Source organism: Natrix helvetica (genome assembly GCF_964273705.1).
Source record: "Natrix helvetica genome assembly, chromosome: 1".
Classification (NCBI taxonomy): Eukaryota; Metazoa; Chordata; class Lepidosauria; order Squamata; family Natricidae; genus Natrix; species Natrix helvetica.
The window spans coordinates 13,970,168-13,983,048 of NC_138548.1; the positions used below are offsets into that span (position 1 = coordinate 13,970,168).

At 46.5% G+C, this 12,881-nt stretch overlaps 1 protein-coding gene across 2 annotated transcripts in view; it reads right to left on the reverse strand.

Annotated features, from left to right (window-relative positions):
• The window catches only part of MEF2B (myocyte enhancer factor 2B), a 64,419-nt gene that overhangs the window by 13,409 nt on the left and 38,129 nt on the right, over positions 1–12,881 (reverse strand). For both annotated transcript variants that reach the window (XM_081937410.1, XM_081937409.1), the window contains 4 exons: positions 11,124–11,327; positions 8,896–9,024; positions 4,217–4,397; positions 2,586–2,725 (listed from right to left, as the gene is read on the reverse strand). In XM_081937410.1, coding sequence (XP_081793536.1) covers positions 2,586–2,725; positions 4,217–4,397; positions 8,896–9,024; positions 11,124–11,327 — 654 coding nt within the window. The remainder of the gene's footprint in view (positions 1–2,585; positions 2,726–4,216; positions 4,398–8,895; positions 9,025–11,123; positions 11,328–12,881) is intronic.

A 12,881-nucleotide genomic window follows, 5' to 3' on the forward strand; every position in this document is an offset into this window, starting at 1 on the left:
ACGGCCGAAAAAGGAGGCCAAAGTCAGCTGGCCAGCATGCGCCTGCGCGCTGGAGCTGACAGGGCAAAGCCTTGCATGCCCTAATAAATGGTTCCGTGTGCCACCAGAGGTTCGCTATCACGCTTGGAATACGGCATTCAGTTTTGGTCGCCACGATGTAGAAAAGAGTGCAGAGAAGAGCAACAAAGATGATTAGGGGACTGGAGGCTAAAACATATGAAGAACGGTTGCAGGAACTGGGTATGTTTAGCTTAAGAGAAAGAAGGACTAGGGGAGACATGATAGCAGTGTTCCAATATCTCAGGGGTTTCCACAAAGAAGAGGGAGTCAAACTATTCTCCAAGGCACCTGAGGGTAGAACAAGAAGCAATGGGTGGAAACTAATCAAGGAGAGAAGCAACTTAGAACTGAGGAGACATTTTCTGACAGTTAGAACAATCAATCAGTGGAACAGCTTGCCTCCAGAAGTTGTGAATGCCCCAACACTGGAAGTCTTTAAGAAGATGTTGAGCTAGCCATTTGTCTGAAACGGTATAGGGTTTCCTGCCTAGGCAGGGGGTTGGACTAGAAGACCTCCAAGGTCCCTTCCAACTCTGCTATTGTATTCTATTATCATGGGTATATCCTGTAAGAAAGGAAATGGAATGATTGCCAAGCGGCCAAATGTTAACCACGTGGCCCTGGGGGATGTTGTAACCTGTCAGAGTATATTCATGAACTGGAATAGGGCTTAGTAACAGCTTAGCCAATGGGGGACCGTTTGGTAACTGAAACATAGTATTTGTTGCACAGGGCCATAAGAGACAGTTGGAAGCCTGGGCATGGCTTTACTGTTCTGTATATAACAGGGATGGCGAACCTTTCAGACACCGAGGGCCCAAATGGAAAAATGTGTGCGTGCGAACGCATGCATTCAAGCGTGCATGCGCAAACACGTGCATGCTCATGCGCTGACATGTGCACTTGCGCAGCAGAGACCCAAAGACCAGCTGGCCAGCAGGGCATCCCAACACTGGCAGTGCGAGGAAAAGGTAAGGTATTTTCCTTTCATGAGCTTTTGTTTTGTCGCTTGCAGGGAAACAGAAGCTGACGAAAGGAACGCCCCGGAGATCTGACCTGGGGAGACAGCGCATGTGCCAGCAGAGAGGGCTCTGTGTGCCACCTCTGGCACGCGTGCCATAGGTTTGCCATCACAGGTATATGAGCTCGAGGGCACTAGCTTCTCTCTCTTTTCCGTTTTGCCTTCTCCATTTTGTGCTGTGTTTCTACTTGCTGCTTCTCTTCTCTACAACGTGGAAAAACCTTCAAGGGTGTCGTATGCCTTATGTGTTGTTATGTCTATAAAGGCGTTTTGAATCCTGCTGAGTTGTCTGATTGTGCGTGCTGCAACAAACTCTGATGCAACGGCCGTGTGAAAAGCGGTAACAAGTCACTTCTTTCAGTGCCGTTGCAACTTTGAACGGTCACTAAATGAATGGCTGCAAATCGAGGATTTCCTGCATTCTATTCCACCCACCACTGGCTTTCACCCTTCTTCATCTACATATGATCTTTATCCCCTTGGCATTTTGCCTGTGTCTCTTGCCCAAAAGTTGAATGTTTGGATCATCTGATTCTCATTGGCTCAAGGTTGACTCAGCCTTCCATCCTTCCCAGGTGGGTCAAATGACGACCCAGATTGTTGGGGGCAAGAGGCTGGCTCTGTAAAAAGCTTAGAGAGGGATGTAAAGCTCTGTGAAGCGGTATATAAGTCTAAGTGTTAGGGAGGGAGGGAGGGAAAGAAGGAAGGAGACAGAGGTGGCATTCAGCAGGTTCTGACCAGTTCTGGAGAACCGGTAGCGGAAATTTTGAGTAGTTTGGAGAACTGGCAAATGCCACCTCTGGCTGGCCCCGCCCCCATCTATTCTCTGCCTCCCGAGTCCCAGCTGATCTGGAGGGAATGGGGATTTTGCAGTAACCTTCCCCTGCAGTGGGGAGGGAATGGAGATTTTACAGTGTCCTTCACCTGCCATGCCTACCAAGCCATGCCCACAGAACCAGTATTAAAACATTTTGAATCCCACCACAGGAAGGAAGGAAGGGAGGGAGGGAGGAAAAGGAAGGAAGGATGGGAAAGGAAAGTAGGAAGGAAGGGAACGAATGAAGGAAAGGGGGAGGGAGGGAAAGGAAGGAAGGATGGGAAAGGAAAGGAGGAAGGAAGGGAAGGGAAGGGAAGGGAAGGGAAGGGAAAGGAAAGGAAAGGAAAGAAGGAAGGAAGGAAGGAAGGAAGGAAGGAAGGAAGGAAGGAAGGAAGGAAGGAAGGAAGGAAGGAAGGAAGGAAGGAAGGACCGACTGACCGTGGTGTTACAGTGGTGAGAATGCAGTATTGCAGAATGACTCTGCTCACTGCCAGGAGTTTGATTCTGACCGGCTCAAGGTTGGCTCAGCCTTTCATCCTTCTGAGGTTGGTAAAACGGGGGTCCAGATTGTTGGGGGCAATAGGCTGACTCTGTCAAACGCTTAGAGAGTACTATGAAACAGTACATAAGTCTAAGTGCGATTGCCATCCATCCCCCAAAGCAGAAGGATGTTGTTGAGTGACTCACAGTGGATGCTAGATTGTTCCTGCTTGCAGAAAGCTGTCCTTCCATCCGACGGGAGTCAGCCCCCAGGTAGAGCGGAGGAGGCGTTTTGCTTGACAACACACGGCTGAGGTTGCTATGGGAGAAGATCGAGTACCCGATACCTGCAGAGTCAGAAAAGACATAAAAACCAGGCTGAAGACCCAGCTCCTGATTACAGATTAACAGAGTTGGAAGGGACCTGTAGGTCATCTAGTCCAACCCCCCGCCCAAGCAGGAGACCCTACACCATTTCTGACAAATGGAAGTCCAGTCTCTTCTTGAAAGCTTCCAGTGATGAAGCTCCCACAACTTCCAAGGGCAACTTCTGTTCCATGGGTTGATTGCTCTCACTGTCATAAAATTTCTCTTTATTTCCAGGTTGAATCTCTCCTTGATTAGTTTCCATCCATTATTCCTTGCCTGGCCTTCGGGTGCCTTGGAAAACAGGTTGTCCCCTTCCTCTCTGTGGCAGCCCCTCAAATATTGGAAGACTGCTATCTTGTCTCCCCTGGTCCTTCTCTTCAATAGACTAGCCATGCCCCGTTCTTGCAACCGTTCATTATGTTTAAGCCTCCAGTCCCCTTAATCATCTTGGTTGCTCTTCTCTGCCTTCTGGGCATTCTGGGAGTTGAAGTCCACAAGTCTTAAAGTTATCAAGATTGGATACCCCTGGGCTAAACAGACCCAGTTCCTTTAGGTCACCTTTTTCTAAAGGTGTGCCAAAACTATGTGCACCCATGTTATTGTGTGCGCGCGCATGGCCTGTGCATGCGCAAGCAACCCAACTAGTGCATGTGTGAGCATCCCACCACCACCACACATATGCGAGCGACCCCCGCGCAGAGGAAAATTTTCGCCTTCCCCAGGTTCCGGAGGCTTTCCTGAAGCCTGGGGAGGGCAAAAATGGGGAGTTATTTATCCAGTTATTTATTAGGAGCAACATGTCAGCACAGAGCAATATTTGCTGGCACAGCAGCCCTCAGCAACCTTCAGGTCCGGTGCGCATGCGCGTGCCAGCCAACTGATTTTCAGACTTCTGGGCGGGGAGGGGCGTGGGAGACCATTTTTGTCCTCCCTAACTTCTGGAGCCTGGGGAAGGTTAAAAACAGCCCAAACAGCCCAACCGGAAGTTCGGGAACAAACTTCCGGTTTGCCCATTGGGCTGTTTTTCGCCCTCCCCAGGCTTCAGAAAAGACTCCGGAGCCTGGGGAGGGCGAAAAACAAGCCCAACTGGCCAACCGGAAATTAGTTCCCAAACTTCCGGTCCCCCCGTTGGGCCTGTTTTTCGCCCTCTCTAGGCTCCGGAGGCTTTCCTAAAAGCCTGGAGAGGGCGAAAACGCTCTCCCCCGGCCCTCCGGTAGGCTGAAGCTGAGGGCTGCCGTGTCGGCAAATATGGCTCTGTGTTGGCATGTTGCTCCTAATAAATAACTGGATTTCTTTTGAAGCTTGGGTCGATGCTCATGATTTAATTAGGGCATCCGTCGGAACCCTGCCACCCTCCCCCCAGGCTTTATGAGTTGACACTAGCTGTACTTGGTCGTAGGTTGTGGATTACCTGTATTGGAGAGATGAAACCCAAGAATTTCATCCAGGCTCTTATGGGAATGACATACCTGGTCCAAGGGTTGCTGGAGACCGCACCGAAGGGAAGGCTGGCTTGGGAACAGTTGGCTTGAACTGCTGGAGACGGCTCTGTTGAACAGGAGATTCACCTGAATTGCTTGCCCCACTCTCACCTCCGGAGGGGGGAGTTCCCATGGATGCCCCCTCTAGGCTAGACAGGGAAGCAGCCGACTGCAAGGAAGAGAGAACATCAAAAAGGATCAGGTGTCAGGCCTGCAGTTATATTCCTTTTTAGGATCTTTGGCCTGCCATACTCTCTATTATTTTCCTATACTGTTTCATTAGTGTAGTAATTGGGAGGGGGAATAGAAAGGAGTGGAATTGTGGAATGTATTGTTGTCATTCCTTTCTAGAAGCCCAAGGTCATTTTTTGTTTCCGCACCTCTGCACCTGACCGGAACCAGCTGGGTGGAGATGCCAGCGTGGCTGAAGAAGATTGGACCATGTGATGGATTTATGGGTGTGGGGATAAGATCATGAACTTTCAACTGGGTGGAATCCCAGGAAGCTTTTAGATTTGGGATTCCAGAGATGTGCCAACATGCCTGTCTTATTACATTGGAACTTGAAGGATAGCTCTGCCTTGGCCTCTGATTTAATTCTGCATGATATTTGGAACGCTGACACAGGAGGGGAAAAGTTGACTATATGGGCTCTTTTGAGCTAGAATGGAATGAGCCGGTTTGTTGAGGACATCCTGGGAAGATCTGATGAAAATCTCCTTCTATATCAGGGGTGTCAGTGTTCTGAGTAACACACCCATTGAAAGCATAACTTTGAGGCAGGTAGATTCATCAAAGGATATGCTTATTGAATACATCCAGGGGTGGGCTGCTGAGGGTTCACACGGGTTCGGGCGATCCTCTAGCTAGGATTCTGCCCAGTTCGGCAAACCCCCAAATGCCACCTCTGGCTGGCCATGCCCACCACGCCCCTCCCCTCCCAGGAGGCCTGTTCATCACGCCAGGTAAGTGCAAGGCCCGCACAGAAGGCTCAGGGAGGCAGGAAAATGGAACTGGAGGTTCCAGAATTCCGGATACGGGCCTGGTGGAAGCAGTTTTCGCCCTCTCAGAGGCTCGAGGAAAGCCTTCAGAGCCTGGGGAGGGCAACAAACGCCCCCTCCCGCCGTGGTGCAGGAGGCCAACCAGGCCACGCCCATCATGGCCACGCCCACCCACCAACGGGGCAGCGAACGCGTTGCTGCAATTTTTGAAGCCCAACCCTGGATAAATCATATAGGCACAGCCGGTAAAAACCAACTCTGACAGTTCCTGCTGTTTTCACCTAATTAAACAAATCAAACTCCCCCCTCCCTCCCAGATGTCACTGGTCACATTGTCCAATGAAGATGGAAGGCAGGCTCTTCTCCCCTTTCAATGGCCACCTGTTTCAATGACCTTGGTTCTCACAGGAAAGCATTTTGTTTTGTTTTGTTTAGATAGCTGGGCTATCTATTCCCCCCCCCCTAATCTAGTTCCACTGATTAATTGTTCTAACTGTCAGGAAATTTCTCCTTATTTCTAGAATTGTTCTCCCCTTGATTAGTTTCCATCCGTTGCTTCTTCTCTTGCCCTTTGGTGCTTTGGAGAATAGCTTGACTCCCTCTTCTTTGGGGCAACCCCTGAGATATTGGAACACTGCTATCATGTCTCCCCTAGTCCTTCTTTCTATTAAACTAGACATACCCAGTTCCTGCAACCGTTCTTCATATGTTTTAGTCTCCAGTCCCCTAATCATCTTTGTTGCTCTTCTCTGCACTCTTTCTAGAGTCTCCACATCTTTTTTACATCGTGGTGACCAAAACTGAATGCAGTATTCCAAGTGTGGCCTTACCAAGGCATTATAAAGTGGTATTAACACTTCACGTGATCTTGATTCTATCCCTCTATTTATGCAGCCTAGAACTGTGTTGGCTTTTTTGGCAGCTGCTGCACACGGCTGGCTCCTATTTAAATGGTTGTCCACTAGGACTCCAAGATCCCCCTCACAGTTACTACTATTGAGCAAGGTACCACCTATACTGTACTTGTGCATTTCGTTCTTCTTGCCTAAATGTAGAACCTTACTCTTACTGAGTAAGAGTACCGATGAATCCAAAGAGCTCACATGGAAAAAGGTAGAAGTATCACATATGAAATTCTCCTCATCTGTGCACGATACATATTTTTCATGTGACTTGCAACTTCTGGCAAGCAATTTCTCCCACTACCATCTGTTCTCTCCTTTACGGCTACCCATGCATGCATTTTAAAACATCCAGTTCTATTTCTACTTTGGAACTGGTGACTCAGTTGCAACATTTATAAAAAAAATAAAAAGTGAGCACATTTCTGGGCCAGCCTGTTGAAAGTCTGTTCCTATCTGGCTGGAAGCATTTTTCTGGAAGTTTTCCAAGCTGAGTTTGGCACCGTTCCAATCCAAAAGGCTCAAAATAGTATCTGAAGCCTTCCACTACTCAGTCAAAACAATCCTTTCCAAATGTTTAACAGTAGTTTGCATTCAACCTATTTGGCCCAATTCTACTATATATAATATATATATAATGCTTGTGTTGTATTTGTGCTGATAAATAAATAAAGGGAGACTAGTATAGATCTATTTCAACCTATTTAGGTCTCATCAGCTAGCCATACCCTTTGGGCATACCAGGGGTTGTAACACAAATACATACATACATACATACATACATACATACATACATACATACATACATACATACAGTGACGTGCGGTGAGGTTTATGACTGGTGAGGCACTGACACAGTGCTGAGTTTCAAATATTTTTAGACTTGTGGACTTCAACTCCCAGAATTCCACAGCCAGGCATGCTCAGTTCCAATTTAAAGTGACAGCATTTGTTTTTCTCCTTTGCTCCTTCTTTCTTTTTCTTTTTCTTCTCCTTCCCCTCCTTCCTCCCTCTCTCCCTTCCTCCCCCTCTCTCAAACACACACACACACACACACACACACACATACAGACAGAAGTTGGATTGGACTATCTCTCCTACCCCTTCCCTCTCTCACTCACTCTCAAACAAACCCCCCCACACACAAAAGTTGGATTGGATATCTTTTCCAGTGGCTTGAAGAGTCTTTGCCTGGCTTCCTGCCTCCTCCTGTGGTCTCCTCAGTGCTCGCTTGTGCTCTCCCTCCCCAAGTGTAGTTTGATTGCAGGTGGAGCCACGTTGCCTTTTCAAACTTGTAATCAGTGAAGCTGGGCTAGATTTTTATATAGTTTTATCCAGTGAGGTTAAGCAGAGTCATCCACGGTGAGGCAGCAACTAGCTCAGCTTTTTCCTTTTCCTTTTTTTTTTCATGATGAGAGTGGTGAGGCTGTGCCTCACTTGCCTCACCTGACTGCACGTCACTGCATACATACATACATACATACATACATACATACATACATACATACATACATTAAAAAGCATTTCAAACCCACCTTTAGGGACAAATGAATGGAAAATTCATAGCAGGACCTGTACAGATATTTAAGTTACTGTAGATTTTAGGGCAAATTTCTGCAGTCTGCACTGAACAGTCCTTGCACTTAACTTCACATTGCATTGCGCCATTTCATCTTGTGATGATTTTCTTCTGTCACGTAGGCACAGTCTCTTAATTCTTCTATCATCACTATGCTGTTGTGCAACTTTTCCTGACTTTACCAGTGTGGTTTTGTAGTGACTGAGTCTCCTTATACCTCTTCAAAAGCCACCTTTGGTTAAGTTTCCACCAATGTTTCTCCTAATTTCTTCATAACCGTAGCCTTGTTCACTTAATAATACTATTTTACATTGCTTTCTGGGCACAATTACTTTTATTTTATTACGTTTTACAAGCCCACTAAATGAAAGAACACAACAAAACCCAACCTTGATAGCAATCGCATAGCACACCGACAAATGTCCTCCTCTCAGCTTCAATACATGACATCAATAACTGAATTCTACTGTGATCTTATTGCCACATTGCCAAAACGAGATGACACCTGATTGACTCTCTAAACACTCACTGGCTACAATCAGATGAAGGAAAACTACCAGATATCCCACCTAAGCAAGTTGTGTTTCCTTTTTCTGGTTATTTGGCTATAACTTTTCGTCGAATATAGATAATTGAACAACTTTGTTGCATTACATTCTTGGTTAAATTATCTTTCTATTGATATATAATTTTATGGTACTACCCCCCCCCAAAAAAGTAGCGCTGTTAACCATCAAACCTCAAAAATACACTTTCCCCAAAAGGTTCCCACAATTTTGGCCACTCCTATACAACCATATTTGAGCCCAAAATGTCTGTTGCTAGTATAGTGAACTTTGCCCCATTTTACAACCTTTCCTGCCACGGTTGTTACGTGAGTCACTGGAGTTGTTAAGCTAGTTGCACAGTTGTTAAATGAATCTGGCTTCCCCATTGACTTTGTTCGTCAGAAGGTCGCAAAAGGTGACGAGATGACCCTGAGACATTGCAACCATCATAAATATGGGCCAGTTGAAAACATCTGAATTTTGCTCATGTGACCATGGAGATGGTGCAACAGTCGTAAGTGGGAAACACGGTCATAAGTCACTTTTTTTCAATGATGTTGTCACTTCAAACAGTCATTAAAATGAACTGTTGTAACTGGAGGTCGTGTTTTTTTTTTCAATCCAAAGCAATACTTACACAAAGTTTTGGCCGGGCTAATCTAAGGTCCATTCCTTCATCAAGCTGCCTCAGTTTCTCAGCTGGGTCCAAAGCTTCTACAAGATCCATTTCTGTACCTTCAAAGCCCAAACCTTTTCGTTTCAGGGTCTGCACAGATTTAAATATATTAATAATATATATGTAAAAGTCAAACAAATATAATATCATTAAATGAAGCCAATCTGAACTGCAATGGAGTTACATGCCCAATTTGTGTTTGGTTTATACAGCTGTTCTTCGACTGACGATTGCAATTGAACCAGGAATTACAGTTGTAATTCAATGTAGTCGTTAAGTGGGTCACCATATTACCATACCTGATTTTATGATCTTTTATGCAGCGGTCATTAAGTAAATGTGGTGGTTGTTAAATAAATGCCCAGTCATTAAGTTATGACCACCTCTATAGCACTTTTTAAGATTTACAACATTCATTTCAACAGAATCACAGAGTTGGAAGGGACCTTGGAGGTCTTCTAGTCCAACCCCCTGCCTAGGCAGGAAACCCTATACCATTTCAGACAAACGGCTATCCAACATCTTCTTAAAGACTTCCAGTGTTGGGGCATTCACAACTTCTGGAGGCAAACTGTTCCACTGATTAATTGTTCTAACTGTCAGGAAGTTTCTCCTCAGTTCTAAATTGCTTCTCTCCTTGATTAGTTTCCACCCATTGCTTCTTGTTCTACCCTCAGTGCCTTGGAAAATAGTTTGACTCCCTCTTCTTTGGGGCAACCCCTGAGATATTGGAAGACTGCTATCATGTCTCCCCTAGTCCTTCTTTCTCTTAAGCTAAACATACCCAGTTCCTGCAACCGTTCTTCATATGTTTTAGTCTCCAGTCCCCTAATCCTCTTTGTTGCTCTTCTCTGCACTCTTTCTAGAGTCTCCACATCTTTTCTACATCCTGGTGACCAAAACTGAATGCCGTATTCCAAGTGTGGCCTTACCAAGGCCTTATAAAGTGGTATTAACACTTCATGTGATCTTGATTCTATCCCTCTGTTGATGCAGCTTAGAACTGTGTTGGCTTTTTTGGCAGCTGCTGCACACTGCTGGCTCATATTTAAATGGTTGTCCACTAGGACTCCAAGATCTCTTTCACAGTTACTACTACTGAGCAAGGTACCACCTATACTGTACCTGTACCTCTTACTGATGTTACCTGGTTGGGTTAATGAAACACTCCCTACTAGCACTGATACCTAGTTTGGGTAATGAAACATCTACAAGAAAACAACTAAGTTTAGAGAGCACCAAGTACCCCACAGATAGTTTCTAATGTCCCAAAATCCAATGAGCATTTTGAGGAAGCTGAATTTCAGGAGTCTGTAGAGATTCTCAGCCATGGTTGTCCGATAGGTGATTTTTTTTCAACAGGCAACTGGACTTTCTTGTTTTTTCTTTTGAAGACGTTTCGCTTCTCATCCAAGAAGCTTCTTCATCTCTGACAGGATGGTGGGGAATGGAAGGATTTATATTCCTTGCAGACAGCTAGTCATTTGCATTCTTTTAGAGGGTCCTTGAAGCACTTGGAGGTTTATTTATGTCCTCTATTGGATTTATCTATGCTATCTATTGGCTCAGTGGCTAAGATGCTGAGCTTGTCGTTAAGAAAGGTTGGCAGGTCAACGGTTCAAATTCCTAGCGCCGTGTAAGGGAGTGAGCTCCCATTCCTTGTCCCAGCTTCTGCCAACCTAGCCGTTCGAAAGCATGTAAAAATGCAAGTAGAAAAATAGGGACCACCTTTGGTGGGAAGGGAACAGCGTTCCGTGCGCCTTCGGAGTTTAATCATGCCGGCCACATGACCACGGAGACGTCTTCGGACGGCGCCGGCTCTTCGGCTTCAAAACAGAGATGAGCACCGCCCTCTAGAGTCGGGGACGACTAGCACACATGTGCGAGGGGAACCTTTACCTTTACCTACGTCCTCAGGATTACCTGAGTGGTGTTTCTGGTTCCTGTGAGTGACCCTGAGGACACAGGTAATCCTCCAAGTGCTTCAACCACCCTCTCAAAGGATGCAAATGACCAGCTGTCTGCAAGGAGTATAAATCCTTCCATTCCCCACTATCCAGTCAGAGCTGAGGAAGCTTCTTGGATGAGAAGCGAAACGTCTTCAAAAGTAAAAAAAAAAAAAAGTCCAGTTGCCTCCTGAAAAAAAGCACCACTTGGGGCTGAATTTCAGGAGCCTTCCCATGTTTTACCTCCAGAATATCCGAGTTGGTTCGGCTCTCGTGAGGCTCGCTGTACTCCGTATACTTCAAGAGAACCTTGTCCATGTCCGTGCTGGCGTACTGGAAGAGACGGTTGGTGCTGTTGAAAATGATCAGGGCGATCTCACAGTCGCAAAGGACGCTCAGCTCGTAGGCCTTTTTCATCAGCCCGAACTTCCTCTTGGTGAAAGTGACCTGAAAAACGACGGGGGAAACAAAACACAGGAAGTCCTCGACTTTAAAAACCACAACCTAGCCCTACATTTCTGTTGCTGAGCGACACACTCGTTAAGTAAGCTTGGCCGCCTTTTACGACCCTTCTTGGCACAGCCGTTAAGTGAACCACTGCAGCTCTGAAGTCAGCCACACGATTGTTGAGTTGGATGTGGCTTCCACCATTGACTTTGCTGGTTGGAAGGTTGCAAGAGGGGATCACAGGACCCCGGGAATGCTGCAACCGTCATAAATACGAGTCAGTTGCCAAATGCCTGCATTTTGATCCCGTGACCATGGGGGTGCTACAACAGTCGTAACTGTGAAAAACAGACGTAACCTTCACTTTTTTCAGTGCCCTTGTAACTTTGAACGGTCACTAAATGACGTAAGTCGAGGACTACCTGTAGGAAGAGGGGCAGATTTGGCCAACTTGCAACTGGGGGGGGGGGCAGGAACCTAAAACCTACAGAATCATCTGGCACTCAGTTTTCGTTAACACAAAGGGGTGTCAAACTCAAGGCCTGGGGGCTGGATCCAGCCGGTAAAGTGCTTAGATTCCAGGGTGGGGCCATCCTGGAAACAGCAAAGGACCGGCCAACGCTGCCTCTACCAGCGAAAACAGAGCTCAGGAGGGCTACAGGTGGCCTTCCCCAGCTCCATTTTCACTGGCAGAGGGTTGCAGGATGCCATCACAAGCAAAAACGGAGCCATGCCCACCAGTAGTGGGATTCAAAATTTTTTACTACTGTTTCTGTGGGTGTGGCTTAGTGGGTGTGGCATGGCTTGGTGGGCGTAACAGGGGAGGGATACCAGGGGTGGGTTCTGGGACAAGTTTGCCCGCGCTTGAGGTGCACTGTCAGGGGTAAACTGAGCCCTGTAATTAACGAGGTATGAATCGTGGCATTTCCTTGAAGCATACTTCTTAAATAAGCAAAATAAACCCGAGATATATTCTAAGGAAAACATTTTATTGTAAAGAAAGTAAAAACAAAATTTACTAGCTAAATAATTACATTTTGGCAAAGTTCCTGCCTGCCTTGGCAGACGAGCAAAAGAAAGTGAAAGAAAAAAAGTGGAATGTGTGACATGCGCAGCGAAGCTTAGAGATAAGAGTCACTTCATTCTACCGTATAACTCAGAACGTAAGCACAGCTGGCAAACCAAATAAACGCAGTGACATGCACTACTAAAAAAAATGCTTCTGCGCATGTGCAGAAGCAAAAAACAAGATGACGGCGTCTATGGTGCTGCAGCGAGAGAACCGGTTTGGGGCGTGGCAGGCCGAGTTACTATCTACTCATCCGAACCGGTCCGAACTGGTAGAAACCCACATCTGAAGTATACTGCAAAATCCCCATTCCCTCCCGATTAGCTGGGACTTGGGAGGCAGAGAATAGATGGGGGCGTGGCCAGCCAGAGGTGGTATTTACTGGTTCTCCGAACTACTCAAAATTTCCGCTACCAGTTCTCCAGAACTGGTCAGAACCTGCTGAATACCACCTCTGATGCCTCCCCTGGCTACACACCCTCCCC